We start from the raw sequence: 27603 nt of genomic DNA, 5'->3' as shown, positions 1-27603 counted from the left end.
CATTTTAAGTTTTAATTTGAAAATACATATTAATTTAAACTTATATGTAGAGAACAAATTTTAATTTTAATAAATATTTTTATGTAGTCTTATCATCTGAATAATTTTGATATATGTATGTGTTTCGTTCAATTTTGAATTAGCTGATGCTTATTTTATTTTAAATATTTTAGTGTAACTAATTATTTTTACAAATAAATACATAAATTATGTATTATTTAAGAATATCTGTTGTATTTAGTATTTCACGATGTATGATGCGATATGAAAATAATTCAATATCTTATTTATGTAGTAGATAGTAGGTACAAATTTCAGTACCTACTCATCAATATATACTTATTATATATGCGTTCGCTTTTTGATCATTATTCGTATGAGTGTTATTGAATCACATTTTTTTTGTAATCTGTCCGTTTGTATATTATAAATTATAATAGGGTTAATGTGTATGAAATATACATCTATCACATCTGTTGATGTGGAGAGGTCATTCAGCCATTATAAAGCGATGCATAGTGCTCTACAAATAAAAATTGGCCGATTTTAAAATGAAAATAATTGAATTTGTTTTTTTTAAATATTATGTCTACATTCTGCCAAGTTCAGATATGTAACTAGAAGTTTATAAATATTTTTATAACTCAAGTTATAGATATTTTAATGAGACATTTTTCAATATATCTGATATTTTATTTTAATTTAGAGCTTAAATTGTTTATTTATTTTTTGCCACATTAAAACTAAAACTAAAATATAAATCATTTTTAAAATAGTACTATTCGTGTTCTATAAATAGAAATAATAATACGAAATATTTTTATTTTTTTTAATGCATTCATAATGAAATTGATTTGATAAATTGTGTTTTTTTTTTTTTGTTTCTCAAAGACTGGATAAAATTTACTCAACTTTACATTATATTCAATATATTCATATTAAAGAGAAACTTCTTGCCTATTAAATGATGTACATTTTGTTTGCGGCTATTTGTAGCCATAACGTACACAAATTATTATCACTTCAAAAATTTTTCTCATTTTGAAATTGGGCAATAAAGTCCTCCTAATTTTTATTTGTGGACAACTGTGCGATGTAAGATTGATCACGGTCATTTTAAATTGAAAATTTCAAGTTATAAGTCATTTCTAACTTTTTTTCAGTAAGACAATTTTAATAATTCAGAACAAAAATTTTTATTATGTATTATTTATAATAAATTATATCTTATTTTCAATTTATGTATTTAAATGTTTTTAATTTTATACTAAATTAAAATCCACTTCCTACTTATATGAATTTACTATTTGTTATAACATTTTTATTTAATTTAATGTATTATTTCTTTGTAGATACTATACATTTATTTTTACTATTTTATGGTATAAATGTGTTATATTATTATAATAGTTAAATATTTATAAATTATATTATAAATGTAATATTTTTAGAAAAAATATATAAACCTCGTATAATACTGAATACTTAAAGTAAAATAAATGAATCTAACAGCTGTATCAAAAATACACTATCATTTAATGGTATAGATTGATAGACTATTTCTGCTCACAATTGTTTTTTTTGTGATAATCATTAAAAGAATATTCATGTATTAATTTTTGAAATATTGTTTTTAGGAATTTTCAAACTTTAAATACTGGTGATCAATATAATTCCAATATGTTTTATTTTGGGACTGAAAAGTAATTGTATACATTTTAAAAACTTATTTATCTAATATTATTTATGACGTTAATCTAAAATTTATGTGTAATTAAAAATATTTTTATTTATCTTTTTTTTTTTTGTATAATTATTTGTATACACTAAGGAAATAACAACTATTAGTTAAACCTAGATTTTTTTATGCAAGAAGAATTTCAAATTTTTATTTATTAAATAAATATATAAATAATAAATGGTTTATTATTATTATAATAAATAAAGGTGGGAAAAATGTAATCCATAACATCTTTCTTTAATTATCTGTTGTATCCATATTTGTATGTATTCATTGCTATTGAGTATTGGATAATTAAAGATAATATGAAAATCTTATATTTTTATTTAGGTCTATAGAAAACAAAGTTTAGGCTATATTGTCTATTTATAAATCAATCTTATGAAAATTATTAAACTGTATAGATTTGAATTACTTTTTTTTTAGCTGTCGGGATGTTTCTTTCCATACTTTTCACTCTGTAGATTGTTATGAAATGAACAACTATTCAAGAAATAATGACTCAATCCACTCCAAAAAAACCAATGCAAGTTTGTAAGTCAATTAAGAAATTAAAAAATAATATTCACTTTAAAAATTCTTTTACTTTTTTTTATCTGAAATATCAAAATATTGGTTATGTTGATTTTACTCAGATTAATTGATTTAAAAGGTATTGAATGGATAGTGATTAAAAACTCATAAAAATAAATATTTTTTAAATATATTCCAGTGAGGTTTTGAATGACAAAAAAGAAAACTCTTCACTAGAGTTACAAAATAATGAAAATGAAACATACTTGCCAATAACATTGAATAAAAGTTATTATTATGAAGAAGAATCTGTTGAAGAAGTTATTAAACAAACCATAGAAGATATCATCGTTTCATTGGATTCTTCAAATAGTTTTTGTGTTGATCTTTTGAAGTAATTAAATTAAATATATTGAATTACTTATAGAATTATATTATTTTTAATTTTAATAGTTAAATTTAAGAAAAGTTAGGAAATTAAAGAACTCTAATTGTGTAATACAATCTTTATATTTTGAATTTTTCAGTGTAACCAAAAGTGTTAAAGACTTGGAAAATATATTAGAGCCAGTTGATGATTTATGTATAAATGAGAATTCAAATTTTCAAGAACCAATAACTTTAATTTCCAACTCCAATCCAGAGTATGAGTTATCAAAAACAGTGCCTGAAATTTTTGAACACAATAATAATGATGTGTAATATTTTTTTCTCAATGTCATAGTTATTTGTTTATTTATAATAGTGATATATGCACTGAAAGTATTTTTGAAAATAATTTGATTATTGAGTCAAAAAGAGCTGATGATTTTGACAAAAAAACTACATATATCACTATTAATTGAAAATAACACTCATAAAATGTAATTCCTTAATTTTATATTAAAGTAATATAATCATTTTACAGCATTGATTCAGAAAATATTCCAGACCAAGCAATAAAATTGAACATGCCAATTTTATTAAATGAAACAAAATTAGATAATGAAATAATTAGTATTTCTACTGAAGATGAAAAGTGAGAACAAACTTTATGAACTAACAAACAATGTGCTTATTTAAAATTGATTCTATACTACTTATTCTAAACAGCTTATCACTAAGAAATGATTGTTCTGAAAATAACATAATTGACCTAAGTGAAGAGTTTCCTAATTATGAAGTTGAAGTGAATAGTGGTGAAGTCTTTCAACCTTATGAATATAATTTTGATAATAGGTAACACAACAATTAACTACTTATTTTCACATTAATATGTTTTTTTTTCATTACTCTATTAGAAGTGATTCAATAAGTACTGATCTAGATGATTTTATTGATTTTACTAAATGTATTGGTGATGAAATCATATTGGATGATGATAATGATGATATAAGTATATGTAATGAAGAAACAAAGTGTGAAAGGTAACAACAAATTACTTATACTTTTTAGACCAATATAAAACAAGTTATAACAACACTTTAAAAGTAAATCTATAAAGTATAATTTAAGAAAATTTTTTTTTCTCAAAATGAAGAAATAACTCAATTTCCTGTAGATAGCAATAAAAAAATATAATACAGTGGAGTGTGGATAACTCAAATTTCAAGGGAGGCAAAAATTAATTTGACAATCTTTTTTTTTCGAGTTTCAAATTTTGTATTGAGTGCATAAGAATTCCATAGGGATGGAAGATAATTTGCGTTATTAATGTTTGAGTTAATCAAGACTTGACTGTATAATATTTTTTTTACTATTAATTAGTTGCTTTCAGTACTAAGTAATTTATCCTCTAGTAGTGATAATGAGTATTAAATAAATATTTAATTTATGTAATTAGGTTGGAAGATGATGATAGTACATCTAAAATTAATGCTGAAAAAAAAAATTTAAAGTAAGGATAAATAATTGGATTTTTTGGACATTATTAAATTTAATTGTTTACTATTACAGTATTTTAAAAAGATCTTCCCATAATGAAGAAGAAATGTTTTCAAAGATCCTTAACAATGAGAAAGATAAATTAGAAGTGGATAAAGATTGTACTGACAAAATAATTGTGTCACAAACTTGTGATGATAATTTTTATGAAAAGTATTAATTTAATTTTTATTATTATGTATGTTATATTAATACCTTTATATTTTATGTCATATATTAGTGTTTCTAAAGCGTTTATAAATGAAAATGATTTATTGGAGGTAACGAGACATACTAGTTTTATTAATGAGGAGAAAAAGTAAGAAGAATTATTTTATTAGAGATTTAATTAACTGTAGATAAGTAATCTTTTGAATTTAAAATTCCATTAGATCAGACCGACTAGATGCATTGAATATGTCTACTAATTATGAAAATAATGAAACAATATTCATTAATAATGAAATAGATCAACAAAGTGAAACGTAAGAACAATTATTTTAATACTTAAATTATAACTTCTATAAAATGGACTCATCTGAGATTAATTTTATACTTCAGAATTATGTGAATTTCATTAATAGCTAATCTATTTATTAGTTACATTTGTTATAAAGCCAGAAATATACATAAAAAATATAACCAATAAATTTGATGTTAGAGACAAATAACAAGTTTAATAGATTAATTTGTTTTATATGTAACTACAATTATGGTAATAGTTAAAATCTTTATTACAAAAGTAATTCCAATATTTTTAATAAAACTAAATGATTATATACAAGTAGGAATGAGACATGGGCCATTTTAATGTTATGTTAATAAAAAAAAATAAGTGTAAAATATATATTTGAAATGATTTGGTCTGTATTGGTATTATGTATGTTTATTGTGTATTTATTTTGTTTTTATTCTTTATTGCAGAAGTTCGCCATTCAATTCTTCTGATGTAAGTATAATTTTCTTGTATGATATATTATGTACTCATGGGTTATTAATAATATTATATTATTTTTTTCCATTTAGCCAAAAAGGATTTTGGAAAGTTCCAATAATGATTCTGAACACTCAGATGATTCATTGGGCTTTATGCCTTCGGGTAGGGACTTGGTGAAGTACGGAATAGAATGTGAAGAACATGAAAAGTCTATTTCTCCATTCCTAAATAATTTACAAAATGATATCAGTGATACAGAACTTGTTCCTCAATACAAAAAGTTCAATGAAGTATCTAAAAAAATCAATACTTTTGTGAGGTAATTTTTTATACCTATTTATTTTATTTTATATATTCTCCACCTATTTATGTATTATAAATATTTTAATAATCTGTTAAGTACTTAAATTACGTTAAGTGCAATGAATACTAATCATTAAACATATATTTAAATTAATTGTAGCAATTTATAAAATATTTTTATAATAACTAACACTTGTATTAGGTACCGCTTACTGGGTACCTATATATTTTATACTATAGCTTAAATGTTGTTAATCATTAACAATTTAAAATCCTTTAAAAAAATAAAATAAAAATAATTTTTGTATTATCTAAGATACATATGATTTTAAACAACATTGTCCCATACATATTATAATTATTCTTAAATAATAAGAAATAAATTTTGAATAAAAATGTGATATCTAAGGACGTTATATCCACATCTGTTGTCTCTGTCTTACTAACAATGGCGGGGGATATAGCTGATTTTTTAATAAACACTATAAAAATCTGTATTTTTAAACATAAAAATTAACAATGCCTTTTTACTAAAATACTGTTTATAATAGTGTTAATCCCGCCGTTTGACTGCCACTGCTTACTTGTATACTTTTTAGCAAATTTGCATTTCACAGAACATATTTTGTGATGTTAGCTTTAATAATATAGTAAATATACATATTATCTAATTTAAAGGTAACAATATTATCTAGGAATTTTTATGCGTTTATTGATGTTATCATTTTAAAGTGAGTTATGTACATTTTAAAGTTGTAATATTTTACATAGCTATAATTCTCTTTAAAATTATAATATATTTAAAAGTATATGACATTTGGTTGGATAATATTCTTACCTTTAAATTTGATAATAGGAAAAATCTACTCTAATATTATTAAAGCTAATATCAAAAATGTGTTCTGTGAAACGCAAATTTGCTATGATGTATGCTAGTAAGACAGGGACAACACATGTGGGTATAATGTCCTCTTAATAATTATACCTACACTTATCAATATTGGAGTGATGAAAATAGATATATTTATTTCTAATAATACTTACTTATGAAATATAACAATTATATTAATTCTTCTGTACTCACAAATAAATCAAGTTAATCTTGAATATATCTAATTGTTGAAAAAGATATAATACAATTTATTGATAAAGATTATATAGTTTATGAATTGTTGTTTCTAAGCCAACAACTACAAATAATATTATTTTAATACATTGATTACCTATAGGAATTCAAATATTATAAATTAATTTTAGATTCTGAACATAGTAAGGAATGTATTGATTTTAAAATTATATAAAATTGTTATTATTTTTTTTATATCACCTATTAAGACAATAAAAATGATTTAATTTTTGATTCCAGTAACTTTTCTGGTAGGAAAACAAATCGTTAGTATTTTTTATTTAGTAATTGGGATAAACAATCAAAAAAAATTAAGGAAAATTGAAAATTTTTACATAAAAGTGTTTTTGAATAAAACAATAAATAAATAAATAATAACCAAGGTTAGATTAGGTTAGGTTCATTAACTTTTCTCCGAATGTTTGTATTGGCATTATCTATATACCATAAAATTGTTTAAATTATTTATAAGCATAAGAAAAATTCGACTTTTTTTTAATTATTGTTGATAAAACATTTTTTGTTTGATTAAAAAACTTAAATATTTAATACAATGTTTCTCAAAAATTGTTATAATAGCAGTTAAAAAATATTAAAAATACATAGGCTTGATTTTTTTTAAAAAGCATTTAAATTTCAAATTTTGATGAAATTCATCATAATCTCAATATTATTATCTCAACATACCCGATCTAGGACATCTCGGCGTGGCCACAATTGGACTATTTTAGCTTTAAGTTCTAGCATAGCATATAAAGTGTACTCTTGATTGTCTGTGGAATAGAGTGGCAGGATATTTACAGATAAGCAAATCCTGCGGGTAATCTATGAATAATGATTTTTTTCATTAAAGGTAACAATAATTACCATTAAGTTTTAAAAAAGTGTATTGTATTATACATGTTCAATTTTTTTATTTATTTTATTTTTATAAAAATAAAATATTATTGTAAATACTAAATAATATTGCTAAATTAATCTATCCTAAAATAGTTTATGCTAAACGGGCCATGCCAAAATGTCCGGGTCCTCAACATACTGGCTATCATTTTATTAATAGTAATATAAGTATTCTAAGCTGACATTTATTCTCTGTTCAGAATCATTTTTCAGATATATATATATATGTATATAATTATATTAACTCATTGAATTTAAATTTAATATTTAATACCTTCCATTACAGTAACCCATTTATACCTACTGTATAGCAGAACGGTACCCACTTGCGACAACTTTTCTTATATTTATACTGTAACTAGATTATTTTATCTGTAATATTATATCTGTATAATTATTGGAAACATTTGTTTTTTAATTTATTTGAGTAAAATAATTTATAATATAACCCAGTTGTTCCCAACCATTTTAGTTGTGCAGACCACTAATTTTGTAAAAAAGATCTTTTAGGCCCATTATAATAGCACACCTATATAATGTGTATTATAATTATAAAATATTTATTATATGAGATAAAACTACATTCAAACCTTAAACGTTCGATACCTTACACTTATTATACACTGTAGTTAATATTGATAAAATATTATTGAATATGAAATAAAAATTTATAATAATATTATTTTAAATATATATAATATTTAATATTATATTATTCATGGCCCATTACCGTGCTTCTTGCAGCCCATGGGTTGGGAACCGCTGGTATAACCTGTAAAGTTATTAATTTTCATGTGTCCTCGAGTAATAATATTTAGAACCATTAAAAGAGAGTTGAAATAGATTATTATATAATATCCATTAGGTACTTAAATTATAAATTTTATGCATTTGTGAAACCTAAACTTCTAGTTTACTAATTGTTTTTTTTTTTTTTATTAAGTTCTAGTTCTGCTAAAGATTATGAGGACAATGTTAAATATTTCTATGACTGTGACATTAGCAGCATTGAAAACTCGGATGAAGAAGATAATGTATTGTTGTCTTTTGAAAAAGATTCTTCAATAGATAATTGGTAATATATTCTATAGATACATTTTTGTATATATTTTAATAAAAAAGGTTGCTATAAAGTACTTGTAAGAAAGTTTGTGTTTAAAAATTAGTTCAATTTCACTACACACTAGAGCTTGTGTTAAATTAAGCTGCCTTTGCAAGACTATAGGGGTAACAACAGTTTTTTAGAACTGCTGAGATAAAAAATATTATTCATTAGCTATGAAATGAAATATGAGAATTTAATTATGTAAATTTTTATTTTCATTTTTCCTTGCTACTTTGTTTTAATGAATGTAATAGTTTTACATTGATAATTGTTTATATGTGTATATGTTATAATATATTATAGAATAACAATAGTAATACAAATGGTTTGATCTCAAGTATTAGTTTTTGATAGAAAATTGTATCCAGTTTGTACTCTTAGAGAGTCAAAAGTAAATATTCCCATTATTTTTAAAAATAATCAGGAGAAAAAAAAATTAAAAGAAAAATAGGAATTATTGCTCAAAATCACTTTTTCACAAAATAAATTTTGTTTTATTGTAATAAATTAATAAATGTAGACTTATAATGTTCATAAAATATTCTTAAGGAATTAGTATCAACATACTAGTTATAGGTTAGGTTAAGTTAGGTTTGTATGTTTTTATTTTATTAATTATTAGTTATATTACCTATTTAATATTCATATTTTTTTATTTACTTTTTATTACTTTTCATGAATAATAATATAGTTTTCAAAATAAAAAAGTTTAAAAATGTAATAGAATTATAGAAAGTTCATCATATCCTCACAGCAATCAATAATAATTGAATATCATTTACAATATTGTCAATATTTTTAAAAAAATTGTTAAAAACATCAGAGTGAATAAATATTTTTTTAGTTCAATTCAAAATTTAGTACCTTGAAAATTGAATTCAATACACAATATACCTTATAATTAAGATTTACTTGAAGTTTTTCAAAAAAAAAAAAAAACTGAAAGATTATTTACATTTTGTATGATTGATTAAATTTAAATTTTTGACTTTTTTGGATATTCACACTTAAAAATATTTCAAATTAAGAAAGTATTTACTAACAATAAATTCAAATTCCAGTTTTGCTAATAATAAAAATAAAAATAATATTATAGCAATTATTTTTTGTTGTCACATGTTAAGAGGAGGGGACTTGTTTTTATAAATTGCACAGTGTCACAAAACAGTGACGATAGACTATAAACAATGTAGTTTTTTAAATATTAAAATATTACTAAAATATTGAAAAATTACATATTGTAATATTGAATAAAAATGTTAGTTATTTTGTTATGATTCAAAAAAAAATATTTATGAGGACTTCAACATGTATTATGAATTTCACTACACGTAATGATATTTTCAAAATAAATAGATTAATTTTAAGATATAATTTATGTATCCATGAATTTATTTATACTCTTAGGTGATATTTACTCAAAAGTTAATAACAATAATATAATATATATAATACTAATAGTTTAGTACTTAGTGATATACTGATAGACTGTCTCCTCTCAGAATTGTTTTTAATATACAATGATTTAAATGATTTATTATTAAATTCAAATTTCATACATCCCAAACAATATAGCTGGTTATATATCTATTTGCTTATCTCTTTCTACTTTGTATTAATAAAATAAGCTATATTTTTATAGCAAAATATATGTTTGAAACTAAGTTATAGATGTCTTACTTTTTTATTTGCAATTATTAATTGTGTTATTTGATACAATTTTTAGCGTTTTTGTTAAAAACCAAGACAAATTGATTGCATCCAATTCTATTAATAATGAACAAAAATTATTTGAAAATAATTCAAAAATTCAAGATTCATCTTCTGCTTCTGAAAGTTGTAATAACTTAAGTAATGTTATGGAAACTCCAGTTTCATTAATTTATTCACCTAGTCGTGATCATCAGTATGCTAAGGTAATATCATTGTATCATAATAAGTTTTAAATGTGTTAAACATGAATGAATTGATTTATTTTATAGATTTTAAGTACAAGCATGTCTAAGAAACAAATTTCACGTGATAATTCTGAAGTTTCTATACTTAAAAATGATATTGAATGTTGTGAAACAAATCCTGATACTGATAAGTTGGAAATTTTAAATGATTCGAATGTGAAAATTACTGCTAACAATATAATACCCAGTATTAATGACTCAGCTGTTATTAATATAATTCAATCTGATATGTGTATAGACCCAGGTGAATTAAAGCATTTGGTACAATCAACTTGTACAGTAAAATGTGTTTAAGTTGCTCTTACTTTAGATTATTTTTTGCTGAATATGCTGGTTTTTGCTTATCCCTAGTCATTTTTTTTTTGTACTTGTTAATGTAAAAACCACTAGTTACTAGTTACAATGATCTGTTTTCCTCTCTCTAATTGTTGAAGCTGTTCTTTTGATTAGTTGTCAGTTCATAACACATAATAATTTAATAATAAATAATACATATTTATTGTACTTTAATAAATAAATAAATTCACTATTTTAACCACCTAAGTTTTTTTTAATTATTGTATAAGAAGCTCTTTTGAGCTGGTCCTACAAAGAGTGCCTTACATACATTTTACTATATTTATAAAACAATTTACCAATAATAAAACAAAAATTAATTATTTGCAGATAAATTTAATGAGCAAAAAAATTTAGAAGATTCAAATAAAAGCCATATACAAAACAATGAAAAAAAATCAATTTCTAAGTCTAATACACATCAGACTATCAATAAGTCTCAAAAATCTTATAAAAATAATGAATCTGAAACAATACCAAAATTCAATAGTAAGGAGGAGATAGCTAAACTAAATACATTTCAATCTTGTAGTTCTGATGTAGATCAAGGTAATTTAATTTGTACATATTATCTATTAAAATATCTGATAAGTTATACAATATAAACTTGAATTAATAATTTAATTGTTTTTTCTTAGACGAGATTGACAAAAAAATATATTTAGAAAAAATTATTAAGAATGAAAAACTATTTAATGAATTTGATGAGAAATTGGATGTGAATGAAACAGTTACATTACCTTATATATCTCAATCTTTAGCAAAATCTACTAATTCACGAAGTGCATTAACAAAAAAAGCAGCTGCCAATATTAATATCCATGCTATGGGTGAAAAAGGCAATATATTTTTACTTATTCCCATAATATTAAATTAATGTATAGTAATATTAATGTAATAATTTTGGTATTTCAGCTTTGTGCACCTATTTAACTCAACAAACAATGACATTAGATGTCTTAGAGGTTTTACATAAGTCTTTAGATACATGTCCATCATCTGGCGTATTAATGGAAGACCCAGAAGGGTTAGTTGTGTCTCTCATGCCACATCAAAAGCATGCCATTGCTTGGTTAATTTGGAGAGAAAGTCAAAAGCCACGTGGTGGAATTTTAGGTACATAATATATGCAAAAAAAAATTGGTAATGATTTACTTATAATATTATAATAAATTGATTATATTATATTATAGCGGATGACATGGGTTTGGGTAAAACATTGTCTATGATATCGTTAGTTTTGAAAGAAAAACAACAAGAAAGTTTATTACCAATAGTATCTATTGACAACAGAAGTAATGATGGTAACATTTTATTGAATTAATATTTTAGTGAAATTTGGAAAGTTAACTTATCAATTATTTTTTTTTTAAAGATATTAGATATTTATCCACTTAGAAAAAAATTATGTTATTTTTTATACTGTTTAGTGTTAATTATGTTTTTGTAGATATAATTGGTGGGACTTTGATTGTTTGTCCGGCATCTTTATTGAGTCAATGGCAAAATGAGTTTACTACCAAATTGAAACCAGGATTGTTAAAAGTTGGCCAATATTATGGAATAAATAGAAATATAGCTGCCATAGAATTGGCAAAAAATGATGTTGTAATGACATCATATAGCATAATAATGTGGGACTATAAAAAACAACAAAATTCTGTTAGCAAACATTTTGTAAAAATTATAAAAAATTGATTTTAGATAATAATCTTAATAATTACAGAGTCCATTATTTCATATTAAATGGAGGCGAATCATATTGGATGAGGCTCATCAAATTAGAAATAAAAAGACACAAACGTCTTTAGCCGTATGTAATATGACGTCTATGTATCGGTGGGCTATAACAGGAACACCGATTCATAATAAAGGAGCTGATTTCTTCACTCTTCTAAAATTTATTCGTTGTCATCCATTTGATGATTGGGATGTAAGTATAAAAATATGTTTTTGTAAATTATTTATTTAAATAAATAATAATAATAAAAACTACCTATAATCTATCCAGTGAGAGAATGTGTTTGGGGCCTACTAAAATCGGTTTTTCTGCTCATCCCCAAAGTCACCCTGCCATAGAAAACCGGTTTATATAGCAGGGAGATGCAGGAGGATGCGCAGAATCGGCGCGTTCTCTTACTGGACAGACAATATGTTTAAACAATTTCAGTATACATTGCACATTATAATCGAATTTTAATACTTTTTATGTGAACACATTATTAATTATTATTGAGTCTTCATATAGACAACAAAATTAAACAAAACAGTTGGTATTTTAGATATTCTAAGCGAAATGATAAATGTATGATTTTTCATAATGATGTTAATTTTTTATTTAATTCGCCAAGAGACCAGGATCACTTTGCACGTGCAAATGGCATGAAAGCGAGTTTTATCAAAAATTCCCTTTTCATGACTAAATTACACATTGTATAATTTTTCCCCACAAAAGGAATACATGTTAAGTAGGTAGACCATAGCCTTTAAGTCTAGTAGTAGATGGAACTAAAAATTTTCATCCATCACGTAGTCCTGGACTTTCGGTGACCACAGTATAGTCTGTATTGTTTGTACGAATCTCAGTATTTTTAAAATTATTTGTAGTTCAAAAAATTCATAACAATTATTCTTTTTATATAAAATTGAAAATTGAATATATGATAAAGTTCTTCATAAGTAGTTTTAAAAACATAAGCATAATTTTTTTTTTTAGAACAATTTAACTTAAGATTTTCCCAAAATAATATATTAAAACCATAAATATAATGATATATATTATTTATTATAGTTCAAAAACATAATTTGGAGATTAAACCTTTTAATGTATATTATTACATTTTATACACACTATGATCTTAAATTTATTTAATAGTAATTTCAAAAAACACAACATGAAATATACTTTTGTATATTGTATTGTATATTGATTGTAGACTAATAGTCCATCTCTGCTAAAAATTACTTTTTGTGTACAATGATATATCATTAAATTCAAATTCAACATACCCATTAGAGTTAATTACTAGACCCATAATGTACCAGTAGAGTAGAACTCGCTTTGCTCACCTTTTTAAAGATAATTTTTATGTGAATTTGTGATTAGTCATTTGTGGTTATAATAAAACTAAATTTTTTAATATTTAAGGTGTGGAAAAGGTGGGTTGGAAATAACGATGTTGCTGGGCAACATAGGTTATCCCTGATCGTGAGAACATTAATGCTTCGTCGAACAAAACAAGAACTCTCCAAGTATACGACTTTCAAAATACCTACTAAAACTGTCCATGAAATTGAAATTGAATTATCAAAAGAAGAACGAAATGCATATGAAAAATTACTTCAATTCTCAAGGTAATAATCAAAATTCTAGTTTGATGGACCAATAATATGAAATAGTGATAAAGGTTATTTATTTTTCCAGTAATCTTTTTGCTACATATCTGTATGATAGAGCAGCAAAAGAAAAAGTATTTGACTCTAGTATCAAAGTACAATGTAAAGTTCAATATTTTCAAGGTATTTTGTAAAAAAAAATTAAAATTAAGTATAATTTTATTCATATATTTGTAATATTCTTTACAACATGTTCTTTACATATGTATAAACTTAATATATTTGAATATTTATAATATTTAATAAATTAGTTATATATTTATAGAAGAAAGTCAAGATAAAGACAAAATCTTCAAAGATCACCCAGAATTACTTAAGTTGTTCAGAAAGTTTAAGAATATAGATGAAATACAAACTTATCACATACTGGTGTTGCTTTTGAGACTGAGACAAATTTGCTGTCATCCAGTTTTGATTAAGGGAGTATGTAGTATTAATATTTAAATTAAATTTGAAATAAATTTAATTAACATCTGCTTTTCTTTAATTGTTTTTAGCCTATAACTGAAGATAATATTAAAGATGTGGAGAATATCCCGGAAGATTTTAATGAAGTTAGTGAATGTAATTTAACTAATAGTGATTCATATTGTAATGAAGACACTAGAATAGTTAACTTTCCAAGTATTATTGACTTATCAAGACTTATGAGTTGCCTTACACTAAACGAAGAACCAGCTAAGAAAAATCCTGAGCTATATAATGACAATAAAATTTTTGAAAAATCTTGGATATCCTCTAAGGTACAATATCCAGAATGTTATCATTATACATAATGTAGTTTTATTATATAAATACGAACAGCAGAAATTTTTATATATATTATTAAATTATTTTCATAGATAAAAAAGATTTGTGATTTGATAAATGAGAAAGTTTTGAATGGCAATAATGAAAAAGCAATAATTGTTTCACAATGGCCAAGTTTTCTCTATTTGATTAGAGAAAACTTGTCTCGCTATGATGTGAAAATGGAAATGTTTTCTGGCACAATTCCTATTTTAAAAAGGAATAAAATCATTAAAGATTTTGATAATCCCAACGGCGGACCACAAGTAATAAAATATTCAATTTTTAAATTTTAATGTATTGAAAATAAATAAAATGTGATTATGAATATGTTGATTTTATATTTTTGAAAAAGATAATGATAAATACTTAGTAGTTTTGACTTGGTGTATAAATTATTTTATTCCAATGACATACTGTTTTATTAGGTTTTGTATTTACATTTTGTTTTCTTACTTTAAAGATTTTACTGTTGTCACTGAAAGCTGGAGGTGTTGGCCTTAACCTCATGGCGGCTAACCATTTGTTTCTTATGGATGTTCATTGGAACCCCCAAATGGAGGCGCAAGCTAGTGACAGAGTATACAGAGTAGGCCAAAAAAAACAAGTTAATATTTACAAATTTATATGTGCTAATACAATTGAAACACGTATATTAAATATACAGTCACAAAAGCTACAAATTGCTAAAAATTTATTCGAGGGTTCCAGTGCGATTTCATCTAAAATTACATTAGATGATCTGAAACAGATTTTCCAATTCCAGTGAACACATTCTAATTTTTTTTTTTTTTTTTTAGTATTTATTATTCTTATTTCTGTAATTTATTATAGTTGAATATTGTATTATATTATTTTGTATTTAAATATTTAATTATTAGTTAAGTTTTATAAATGTAACTTTATTTTTTACTGTTTTTGAAACAGCAGTGTTATTTAAAAATTTATAAATCATATTATATTTGTGTTTCAATTTTAAGTATGTACAGAAAATGAATAGGTTAACATAAAAACTGTCTATTGTTCAATTTATTTTATATGTTAAAATAAGAGTCCTTAAATCTTGTTGAATTATTATTAAAAATAATTTATCACTATAATATGCATTAAACATCAATAGTAGATCCTATTATATATTATATTATATTATAAGGCTCTCTAGTAGAGCCTATTGTTATAATTCAACAGTTTATGTGTTTGACTAGTATATCAATAACTTTATACTCGGTTTGTAATCTATAAATATCAACGACGAATAGGGAAAGTATGCATGTTAAATATTAAATTAAGTTATTTTAATTTTGAAAATAAAGTAACAAATAAAAAAAAAAAAAAAAAACAAAAAAGTTAAATACTAAAACTCGAACTGCAGATGTAAGATTATTGGTACACCATTTATAGTAAAAAAATTCAATTTAGTGTCGATAATATTTCCAAATCAAATTCCACAATATAATAATAATTTTAATTTTTCTTTGAAAATAGTAAATATTGTCAATCCAGTTATTTATAACTAAATTGGTGCGGAAGATAGCAACAGCTGCAGTCAATTAACGAGAATGGCCATAAAATCTCCAACATTAAACGTTGACAAATTTTTTAGCCCCCAGATGGCACTGCTGTGTACGATTTTTGATTTCTATGTTTCATAGACCTTATACCTATATAAATATATATATTAGTATAAGGTCTATGCTATGTTTCATTAATTATGTTATACCGAAACAATGGACTAGGTGGCCCCTTTTCGGTTTTTACAGAGTTGAACAACGAACAGTATCCACAATTTTTACAAAAAGTGATGGGTTGGCCGGTGCCGTTTTTTGAATGTGGATTCGTTTTTTTTTTTGGTATTTACGTGAAATAACGATTATCGAAATAATCGATTTACACCCCTAAGGTGCAGGAAAATGACATTTCAAATAGGTATGGCAAACGTGTTGTCGTTTGGTACTTACAAACAAATTACACATGTGATGTAACCATGAACATACCTATTTTCCACTAATTAATGACTTATGTTGTATACATTGTACAATATATTTTACAGCATAGGTACACCTCTACATGACGTGCGTACGGTACTTTATTGCGGGCACTCCATATTGCGGGCACTCCAAAATGATTTAAAACTATTTTATCGGGGATAACTTCCTCAAAACTTTATTAGCTTCATATATATATACTATACGTCTTAATAAACTGGTGTTATCTTTATTGTACTAGGTGGTTTTATAAATACAATAGAAACTTCGCACAACTAATATTTGTGTTATTGGTATTATTTTGAGTTTCCGTAATAATATTTTAAGAATTAATATTTGTTGTTAGTCGCCGTACAAAGTCGTATAATATGATTAATAATACGCACGCTATAAAAAAATAATTAGTGATCGAATTAAACATTCGATTATTGAAATTTTAAAAAACAGTAAAGAAACATATAAATTACGTTAGTTTATGCTAGAAGGTGTGCCTTAATACTTTATGTATGTATGTTAAATGGTAATAATATAATATTGTGTACTATTTTTTTTTTTTTTGGTTTAATATTGTTAGATATATAAATTAGACTAAAATTTGTATAGTAAAATTTTTTTAAATTTATATTTATGATTTTTGGTTATTTTATTTAATCCGGACTTTCATTAATTCGGAAAACCTAGAGCTTCAATTAGTCCGGATTAATGAGGTTTTACTGTATTTAATTTATATTGGATTTTAGAGACATGTTCAGTGTACGGATATCGGTTTATTTTATTTGCCCAACTCTCACTTACATTTATAAATATTAATTATTATAAAAACTAAATAAAATACGATCAACTTGCCCCCCGCCACCGTAGAGTTCTATTTGCCGAAACATTATCAACCATGGCCACCCACATTATTTCACAAATTTTTAAATAATTTATAATGTATATAATATATTTTCTTATTGTAGTTTGATTGCCTACTTGGCAATAAATCCCCAACCGTTACACAATAATATAATATCAAATATTATTAATACAATATAAATACAGATCACAGATATATAGCTTAGTCATTTTATCTACATTTTATAATCTACGATACACGATTGAAGTAATTTACTGTAGATGAATAAATATTATGTATGTATCTATATAGTAATAATATAATGTAATAACAACGAAAAAATATTTGACGAAAAAGAACATACGAATGTATAAAATATTAAAATGTACCTACATTTTTAGAGCTATGTAGGTACCTATATAAATCTTCTTTAGTTCTTTATTCACATTTAGCTCTGTTAGTTTAAAAATTAGAGTGAATCGACCTGTTATGAGACTCTTGATGGTAAGTATATGTGTAATGTGTTCGTATGTTGATTTTTTACGATTTGTTTAATTTTTAGCGAGTTGATAGTGATGGTTGTTAAAAACAGTAATTAACCAGTGTGGTTTGTGACAGGATTCAGTGCTTACTATAGTAGTTATATATAGTACTTAATACTTATATAGTTATATATAACTACTGCAGCAGTGCAGCTTGCTGATGATACGATTTGTTGATTTATATAATTTATATTTAATGGTATAATTTTTTTTAAATTTTTCCAATATTCTTATTTCTTACATTTTACTGTTAACGGACGTGTGTTGAAGCGGTCGAACACAATATGATTATTGAATATTATAGGGGGGAGGGGAGTTCGCAGAGTAGTCAAGTGCTACTTACTCTGACTACCCCGTCCTCACGCATATGCGAACGATATAGCATTAGGCAATCAAATTTAATACGCGGATGCATTTTATACGACAACAAAGTGCACGAGGGATAGCTATAGTATATAGTAAAAACTATATATGATATTTTAATATATTAGAGTTAAGAGTTTTTTTTTTTTTATAAAAAAGTTTTCATTTATTTTTTTAATATCTCTGACTCTTCCTTGAAAAATGTCTTCAAGACTCCCATTTCTCATATCACATTGACATACACGACCCACATAATATATTATTTTAAACATAAAACATTTAATAATAATTAAGAAATAAAACGGCGATTGTTCAGTTATGGTTGTTGGTTATAATGTTGAGTAAGGAAATTTAAAATATTTTCACACTGGAGTTTTATAATTAGAATATGATTATTGATTATGGCACTGGGCCTAGCACGTCATTTCACTATTATTCACTGTACGTCTGTACTATACTCTACAATTACGGTACATATTGGTTATTACTTATTAGGTAATCGGTATTTATTTATTTATAGTTTAAGTTCCGCTTTGGAGTAGTGACAGTAGTGTAAATACTCAATGGACATCATTTATTTAAATCAATTTGAGTCACATAGTAATTAATACTATATTTTCTCTGAATTAATTTTATACAGATTTTAAGTATTCTTTTTCTAATAAAAAAAAGTTCTGACGCAACACAGATAGGGCGTATCTCGCTTTGAGTGTTCTATTGATTTTGTTCTATTTCCAGGTTTCGTTTATGGTGCGTTGATCACTTTTTTCAATACGTTTTATTTTTATAATTTAAATAAAACTGTCATTAACAACGCTAAAAGTCTTAGTTCACTAAACAAGTCTGTATACATGTCATCGCGTGTGTCAGTGTTTGAAACTTTTGAATTAAAGAAATACAAATTTCACTTTCATTTCATACAAATTATAAATTTGCAAAAAAATATTAGTTAAGGCGTTACACCTTACACCCTACCATAGACAAAATAATTCATCCAATCTTTCCTTGTTGTTTACGTACAGGTATACCTTTCTGTTATCAGTACCTACTCACAATTAGTTATAATAACGCAATGCTAATACAGTTTGTAATAAATTATTAACAATATTTTCTTTTCGTATTTTCTTGAACACCATAAACTCATAACAATCATAAGTCATAACTCAACAATTTTCTATGACCTAGGGTTTACTCTTATTCATGCAGAATATGATGATTCTCATGATAACATAATATAGAATCTATATTATAGATTATAGATAGGCAGGTATATCGTATATATGCTTATACGTTTGAAAAACAATAAAAATTATAACACGTACACAAGTTATAAGTATATTATATACATTTTTTATTTTTTTTTTCACTTGGATTTTTGAAACATGTTTTATTTTTATATTAATTTAAAAACATCAATAAAATAAATGTAAAATACAATAGTGTTTATATATTATTTGGAGCTTAAATTTATAACGTAGCATTATATTACCTATATTACTCTACAAAGCAACTATTATAAATAGTACTATAGTAGTAGCTAGTAGTGGTAATGGAGTAGTGGTGGTAGTAGTAGAAGTAGTAGTAGTAGTAGGTAGTACTGTATAGTAGTAATAGTAGAATTAGTAACAGGTAGTAGTTATAGTAATCGTCAAAGTTTTTTTTGTATAAAACATGGATTCCGAGATAATATTATTTTGGAATTTGTCGAGGATTTGGAAAGTGAAAAATGGCCAATAATGCTAATAATGGTGGGATTATTTAACTTTTGATTTCAATAACGTGCAGTTTTAAACAATTATTGATATTAATATTAATATATTTTTGACTAATTTATATATATACACATAACGCTACATTTTGTAAGTCGGAAAATCGTCGATAAACCACTCTGCTTTAAAAATATAACTTACTCAAAACACAAAATAAAAAATATTGTACCAAATAAAATTAACTTAAAAAGTTTTACATAAAAAAATAAAGTATTCAAGTCTTATGATAAATAAATAGATGGTAATATAGTACGTCTAGTTCGTTCGAGTCATTGGGAACCGAATAATGTAGATGACGGGTAAACGCAGTGTAGATAAATTAAATTCATTTTTTTTTCTCAGCGGCTGTGACAAACTTAGTGAAAATATATAAAATATTACCCAATGAAAATCAAAACAAATTTGAACATCATAATTAGGTATTGGTTTTTTCCGAAATGTTGTAATGTTATCGTTTAATAAGTTATGTGCGTTCATGTTTTGTTATTCATCATGTAATGTTGAAAATTTACTACGCGACGCGGGCCGTGAATATGAATTTTTATACTTTTATAGGCATTATCTATTTACTAATACAGTTATACATACTAAACAGTAAACACAATTTCATTTTCTTATATAATATTGTTCGATACAGATATGACCAAAAAAAAAAAAAAAAAACAATTAACACCAGTATATTTACATAAAATATTTATATAATAGGTATAATATATATTATTATATATTAATATTTTTCGTACATAAAGGGAAAAGTATTATATCAATATTGTTACACAAAACAGAACCAAATGCGATCAAACACAATAACGGTCATTCCATTTATATAAATAATTTTTTTTTTTTTAATTTTAAAACTTTTAATTTAATATATATATATATTTATATATATTTTTTAACGAACTCTACACTTGTACACTATACAAAAAAGATGATGTATAAAAATAAAATGGAAAAACATTGAAAAAGGCCCCTCCGCACATAACATAAAAAAAGAATGTGCTTTTCTGCTCCGGAAACGTTCACACGCGCTATATATATATATGATATTATTATTGTATATAAATTTCTTCTTGCTTTAACCAATGCACCAGAGAATACATATTATGAATACATACGTATACGTTCTATAAAAAAATATTTACACTGAGAAACAGGATTCTTAAGACATAATAATATTATTATTCCTCGATTATTATTATTAACGACTATAAACACTACTAAATTTCGACTACACAATAATATAATATATAATACAACATAAAATATAATATGGACACAGCTGCAGGGTGGATGTATACCGTGGTTATAGAGAGTTTCGCGTAATGGGTACACAAAAATAAAGAGAGAGAGAGAAAGAGAGTGTGTGTGTGTGTTTTGACTTTTGACGTCGAATGGCATTCACTTTACATAAAGCGAGATAATTATAATATTAATATAGGTACAGAACCGACTGTTATCTAGTGCAAGCACAGAGTACGCTACGTACCTACTACGGTGCACAAATGCACAAATATTTGCGGAGATCGTCGTACCGAAAAAAATAAATACTATTATCATATAAATAATATTAATATATGAAGTCATATATATTATTATAATAATGATATTCTCGTTGCGGAAACGAAAGAGACGGCGGTTCATTTTAAGTATATAATAATAATAATAATAATAATAATACATCGTTAATAAATAACGTAAAAAAAAAAAATAAAAAAATTAAAATAAAATAAAAAATAATAATATGATATTATGTTTATACGAATTTATAAAATACGTTAAATAATAATATTAGTAGGTAATTGTTACTTAAACGATAATAATAATGATAGTGATTAAAAAAAATGAAAAAAAAATGAAAAACGGTTAAAAGGATGACGAGAGTTACGACGGGGTTTGGCGACAACGCGGCGGCTGTAGCCCGTAGTGTGTATAGGTTTAATTATATTATAATATATTATATGGTCAACGGTACAATATTATAATAGTTTTACGATGATAATAATAATAATGATAATACTAAGGTGCAGGGTATGGTTACGGCAGAAGAAGATATATACAAACGCTGACCGACCAGATGACGACGATCAACAGTTCGACGGTGACGGAGACGGCGGCGTACGCGGTCAGGTACGCGAACGCGTCTTCGGTCCACGAGCGACGCTGCGGACGGTGCGTCGGATGCTGTTGGCCGTGTCCGGTGCGGCGCGGCCGGCGGTTGGCGTCGACGGCGGCCACCCCGCGGGACACGTGGGGCAGGACGACGACGGTGCGCGGCGTGGTCGGCTGTGGCGTTGGCGGCGTCGGTGCTGTGGAGGGGCCTGGTAGTCAATAGCATTTTTTGGCGCACGCGCACTTGCGTATGATCTCGATGTCTTTGGTGTATCGCGTCCCGTCGTTGCATATCAACCGGACCTTCCGCTTCTTGGTCTTGCGCGCCCGACAGCAGCTCGTCCCGCAGCCGCCCTCGCACTTGGCCATCTTCAGCGGTTTCCTCGACCGGCAGTTGTTCTCCGTGTAGTACTCTCGCACCTGCACCTTTTTGCACGTTGGACCTGCGAAAACGCGTAGATTAGGTGTCGTTATTAAACGTGCAGTATGTATGTTATACTCGCGAGGTAGAGGTTAAGACGTTTTTAGAAAGTATTGTTTTGGGGGGGAGGTTACGACACTTACCTTGCGTGCAGTACTTGCCCGACCAACCGGGTTGGCACTTGCAAGTGTATTCTTTCATCCCTTTGGGCTCACACTTGCTGCCCTTATGGCACTGGTTGTTGAAGCAAGGGTCTTCGTCTTCTTCCTCGTCTTCGTCGTCCTCGTCGTCCTCGTCTTCTTCGATCGGACCTTCTTGTGGTTCCATCTGTTCCTCGTCGACCATGGTCGAGCTCTGCTCTTGTTCGGCAATACCCGTCGACTTCACGCCCTCTTCTTCGACCATCTGTTCTTCGTCCTGGAGCAGCGAACAGCCGGGCGTCACTTTTTGTTGACGTGCTGCGTTCATAAAGTCTACTAGTTTGTGGTTCACCCAAAGCTCTTTCATGCAACCTGGAAAGAACACATTTTATTACGATATACTATACTGTTCGCGTTTACGTTTACACCGCGCTGCAAAATCGTGTCTGAAAATTACTCACCGTTGAAACTGGTCAGATTTCTTAAATGAAAATGATTAAAGGCTTCGGCACCGGGATCTGGAGGTGTTCCACCTATGTACAAAGGCGAGGTGAGTCTCAAGTAATCTCTGGATCCCTCGTTGATTATCGATCTGGCCACGCCTCCGTCGACTCTAAGTGTGAAATTTTTTCTGATCGACAAGAGCTCGACCATGTGTTGCTTGCCGTCCGCGACCATTTCAAAACTAGAAACATATACAAGGTCATAAGTGAGCTGAAAAACAGAGAATTTGGAGTGAAATACTAACCTGTACATGGTCGAAACGGGATAATTTCCCACGTCGTAACTGACTCTAATACGCCCGTTGAATAATTCAACGGCCAAGTGTTCGGAATGGCCGTCATACAACAAAATTCCATTTTCTTGTGTTGTCGTAAACACAACAGTCACGTTGGCCTCGGGTTTGGTCCTCAAAGGTTCTAATTCGACGAACGAAGTGTTATGTACAAAACTTAAGCTGGTCAGATACTCGCACCGTTTGCCTACAAATAAAAAGACGTGAGATAATGTGCCGTACTATACAAATAACAACGAACACGTGCGGACAAGTAGGTACCTGAGTATCCTGGAGCACATTTACATAAGTAGTCGTTCGTAGAACCGTTCGGTTGATAACATATTCCATTTTTGCATTCGTGATGTTGACAGGGTGAAGTCTGAGGGTACATGAGTGCGACACTCGGCGAAATGTCGCAGAACTTACCGGTGTATTCTCCAACACATTTACATGTATAGTCGTTAATGCCGTCTACGCATAGACCGCCGTTCTGAGAACAAGAAAAGAAATTCGTAATTCAATTTTATCGCAAAAAAAAAAAAGCAAAAATAAATAATAATATAGTTGTCTCGTCCTACCTGGCACATGTGGTTTTGGCAGTCGTCATTGTTTATTGTGCAATTGTCACCCGAAAATCCGAGTGGACATTCGCAAGCGTAATGTGTAATGTGATCAACGCATTTGGCTCCGTTGTGACACGGATTGAAATCTTTGGAACAGAATTGTATTTTTGTTTGACAATAATCACCTATGGTGTAATACAATATTAGAGGTTAAGTAAACTCACGGAGATTTAAATAAAAAAATTAAAAAAGAAGAAAATATAGTAATTATTCGTACCTGTGTATCCTGGTAGACAACGACACTCGTACGCTTGAATCAAGTCAACGCAAGTAGAATTGTTTTCGCATTTGTTGGTCAAACAGTCGTCGATATTTGTTTCACAACGGTCTCCGGTAAAACCAGATGCGCATTGACAACTATCAAGAAAAATACGGTTAATTTAACTATATATATATTATATGTATTATAAAGTAAAGTGATTAATTTAGCAGTGTTCTCTGTACACCACTTAAAAACTCGATAGTGGATTTAAAATATTAATTATTTTTGGAATTTTTCTTTTCTCTCTTATTCTTTTAGAAAGTGAAAATTTATAATATAATTACTGTTGAATACTGAACAAAAATTAAAATTAAATTATTTTTTTTTATTGCTACTTTTTAAATATTGAAATGTTCATAAAAATATTCTAAATTATTCATTTAAAAATTAAAAACTGATTATGGTTATACCACAAAATACAGCCTGAGAATAATGATAAAATAAAAAAATAGAAGTGCTTAGCATAAATTTTAGCATTTACCTGAATCTGCCTTCTTCGAGCAGTTTGCAAGTTCCCGAGTTTCTGCACGGATTACCGTAACATGCGTCAATCATGTTTTCGCAATGTTTACCGTGATATCCGGGGTTGCATCTGCACTTGTACTGTCTTTCGGGTAAAGGCTCGCAAAAGCCTTCGTTCGAACAAGGGTTGGTGAAACAAGTGTTACACTTGGACAGGATGTCTTTGCCAATCGGTTCTTTAAAATCGATAAACGCATTTTATTAGCAAGTGATTTCACATAAAACCAATAGCTGTACTAACCTTTACAAACAAAACTCGAAACTGGTGTGGACAGGAGAAGTTTGTCTTTCATGGAACTAGGTTCTGCACATCTGGCTATACCTGACTCGATGAAATCTTTTTTTATCCATTCCGCTAGCCACTGTAGACTGCAATCGCAATACAGCGGATTGGAGCCGATACCTCTGTAAAATTACAAGAACATTTATCACCACATCTGTTAATTTATCACATTACGTATATTATGTTTTTTCATTAATTTTCACAAGCATTATTAAAGTTTGAAAAAAATGTATTTTATTTTACTACTATAATAGTGCATATTAAGTATATGACCTACGAATGTTATTTTGTATATTTTTCCGATATTCGTCAGATGTGTCGATTTTTTTTTTTATATTACCCGAACTACTTGAAAATATTCACGATTTACGTATTAAATTATATTAGATATAACCGATATATGTACCATTTTTTCGATATTTTATTTTAATTATCTATAATTAATTTATAATAAATAAATAAACAATACAAAGTATGTATACAGTTTAACATTTATTCAATATAAAATATATTAAAAATATTTACGATTTATATTATACTATATTATTATAAGATACTAAAATCCTATAGGTACCTAATTAATTGTTGAATATTTTACTTTAATAAACAATTATACGTACGACAAAACAGTACTATATACACCACAGAAATATAAAATATTGCTTTTATGTACTTGATAATTTAGAGGTTGGAATGTTGGATATCAAAAATTGTACTTACAAATGAGTAATCGAGTCTAGGCCGGAAAATGTGCCGTCCGGAATCAATGAAATATTATTTCCATGTAACGAACTGAAAAAATATAATTTGATTTAAACAAAAACTATTTATTTGCAAGATTATGAAGTTAATACTTACATGATTCTCAGTGATTTAAGGCCAGCTAGTGAATTTTTTTCCAGACATTGTAACTTATTGTATCCTAATAGTCTGAAAAATTGATATAAATGTTATAATATGCACGTTACTTTAAAAATGATTTTTTTTTTGCTACTTACAGAGTAGATAGTTTGGATAACTGTGAAAACGTGTTGTTTGATAAAACTGTCAAATGGTTATTACTTAAATCCCTAAATAAAAATAATAATAATGATAAGTACGCAATAAATATTTAGCTTAACGTTTTACTTACAATCTAGTTAGCGATTTGAGATGATTCAGTCTATCTACTTTAATTGAAGTAATTTCATTTACGTCCAAGTACCTGAAAATAAAAATAGTATAGTGATAACTCATCCATCGATATGCATAATATAGTAAACTCAAAATAGTTCTTACAACTCCGAGGTCTCAACGGGAATATTTTTTGGTATTTCGACTAACTTCGCCCTCGTACAGCGGACTACGGTTCCAATACATGTGCACTTGGGAGGACAATAGTTGTCGCCAAGACAACCCTGATCGTTGTCACCTGCAATTTAATAAAAATTGTCGTAAACTTAATGAATTTATTGTTTGTTTTTTCACTCTAAGTTTAAGCATTCGGTGTACGGTCGACCTTAAGATTTTGTAAAAACGATTTCACAGTCAATTTGCTCAGTCTGACTTCTATAAATTACGGATTATTAACTGTGAAATCAGCTCACACAACATTGCACTAATGGTTATAAATTTATATTTATCCACGTAGTCGTAAATTTGAAAATGAACGATTTGATAGGCATCGTGGTTTTTTTACCTTCAACCGGTCTACCTCAACTTACACCTAATTCGCTCAATAAACACATTTCATAAAATAATTACCAGAGCATTTGAATTCGTATGAAGGTAAATCGTGAATAGGGACGTCCATTACTCGAGCGGGCCCGGCGCATCGAGGACTTCCGGCAATTAGTCCATGTTTTTTCAGCCATTCGGCAAACCAAGCCAGATGACAATTGCAATTGAAAGGGTTCATTTGTAAGTTTCTGAAAAACATTTATACATAATGAGTCCATAATTTAAATAAAAGTACAAACAAAG

At 26.9% G+C, this 27603-nt stretch overlaps 2 protein-coding genes across 8 annotated transcripts in view; one reads left to right on the top strand and one right to left on the bottom strand.

The window, feature by feature from the left end:
• LOC114126767 (transcription termination factor 2-like) overlaps nucleotides 1–16050 on the top strand; it is a 32181-nt gene extending 16131 nt beyond the window's left edge. Inside the window, exons 6-33 of one of the 6 annotated variants that reach the window (XM_050201964.1) lie at nucleotides 1638–1703; nucleotides 2168–2275; nucleotides 2454–2648; nucleotides 2782–2952; nucleotides 3162–3272; nucleotides 3347–3472; nucleotides 3535–3660; nucleotides 4077–4130; nucleotides 4190–4330; nucleotides 4398–4475; nucleotides 4549–4641; nucleotides 5081–5105; nucleotides 5183–5412; nucleotides 8366–8497; nucleotides 10254–10443; nucleotides 10510–10729; nucleotides 11152–11370; nucleotides 11460–11660; nucleotides 11737–11937; nucleotides 12015–12125; nucleotides 12272–12483; nucleotides 12548–12754; nucleotides 13970–14175; nucleotides 14246–14340; nucleotides 14483–14640; nucleotides 14715–14960; nucleotides 15060–15272; nucleotides 15470–16049. In XM_050201964.1, coding sequence (XP_050057921.1) covers nucleotides 1638–1703; nucleotides 2168–2275; nucleotides 2454–2648; nucleotides 2782–2952; nucleotides 3162–3272; nucleotides 3347–3472; nucleotides 3535–3660; nucleotides 4077–4130; nucleotides 4190–4330; nucleotides 4398–4475; nucleotides 4549–4641; nucleotides 5081–5105; nucleotides 5183–5412; nucleotides 8366–8497; nucleotides 10254–10443; nucleotides 10510–10729; nucleotides 11152–11370; nucleotides 11460–11660; nucleotides 11737–11937; nucleotides 12015–12125; nucleotides 12272–12483; nucleotides 12548–12754; nucleotides 13970–14175; nucleotides 14246–14340; nucleotides 14483–14640; nucleotides 14715–14960; nucleotides 15060–15272; nucleotides 15470–15775 — 4441 coding nt within the window. In that variant the 3' untranslated portion in view covers nucleotides 15776–16049. Of the gene's footprint in view, nucleotides 1–1637; nucleotides 1704–2167; nucleotides 2276–2453; nucleotides 2649–2781; nucleotides 2953–3161; nucleotides 3273–3346; nucleotides 3473–3534; nucleotides 3661–4076; nucleotides 4131–4189; nucleotides 4331–4397; nucleotides 4476–4548; nucleotides 4642–5080; nucleotides 5106–5182; nucleotides 5413–8365; nucleotides 8498–10253; nucleotides 10444–10509; nucleotides 10730–11151; nucleotides 11371–11459; nucleotides 11661–11736; nucleotides 11938–12014; nucleotides 12126–12271; nucleotides 12484–12547; nucleotides 12755–13969; nucleotides 14176–14245; nucleotides 14341–14482; nucleotides 14641–14714; nucleotides 14961–15059; nucleotides 15273–15469 lie in introns of all 6 variants that reach the window. The other 5 variants (XM_050201965.1, XM_050201960.1, XM_050201961.1 and 2 more) reach the window with 5 other exon arrangements.
• A 4008-nt stretch (nucleotides 16051–20058) lies between these two features.
• The window catches only part of LOC114126770 (protein slit), a 131322-nt gene continuing 123777 nt past the window's right edge, over nucleotides 20059–27603 (bottom strand). For both annotated transcript variants that reach the window (XM_027990778.2, XM_027990779.2), the window contains exons 19-33: nucleotides 27385–27548; nucleotides 26920–27052; nucleotides 26774–26845; nucleotides 26640–26711; nucleotides 26500–26571; nucleotides 26362–26433; nucleotides 25600–25763; nucleotides 25318–25534; nucleotides 24792–24931; nucleotides 24530–24699; nucleotides 24231–24441; nucleotides 23922–24156; nucleotides 23635–23858; nucleotides 23177–23545; nucleotides 20059–23055 (exon numbers count right to left, since the gene is read on the bottom strand). In XM_027990778.2, the coding sequence (XP_027846579.2) occupies nucleotides 22829–23055; nucleotides 23177–23545; nucleotides 23635–23858; nucleotides 23922–24156; nucleotides 24231–24441; nucleotides 24530–24699; nucleotides 24792–24931; nucleotides 25318–25534; nucleotides 25600–25763; nucleotides 26362–26433; nucleotides 26500–26571; nucleotides 26640–26711; nucleotides 26774–26845; nucleotides 26920–27052; nucleotides 27385–27548 (2542 nt within the window). In that variant the 3' untranslated portion in view covers nucleotides 20059–22828. The remainder of the gene's footprint in view (nucleotides 23056–23176; nucleotides 23546–23634; nucleotides 23859–23921; nucleotides 24157–24230; nucleotides 24442–24529; nucleotides 24700–24791; nucleotides 24932–25317; nucleotides 25535–25599; nucleotides 25764–26361; nucleotides 26434–26499; nucleotides 26572–26639; nucleotides 26712–26773; nucleotides 26846–26919; nucleotides 27053–27384; nucleotides 27549–27603) is intronic.

Source organism: Aphis gossypii, chromosome 2 (assembly GCF_020184175.1).
Source record: "Aphis gossypii isolate Hap1 chromosome 2, ASM2018417v2, whole genome shotgun sequence".
Lineage (NCBI taxonomy): Eukaryota > Metazoa > Arthropoda > Insecta > Hemiptera > Aphididae > Aphis > Aphis gossypii.
The sequence above is the reverse complement of the archived record's forward strand: the minus strand, read 5'-3'. Positions and strand labels throughout refer to the sequence as shown.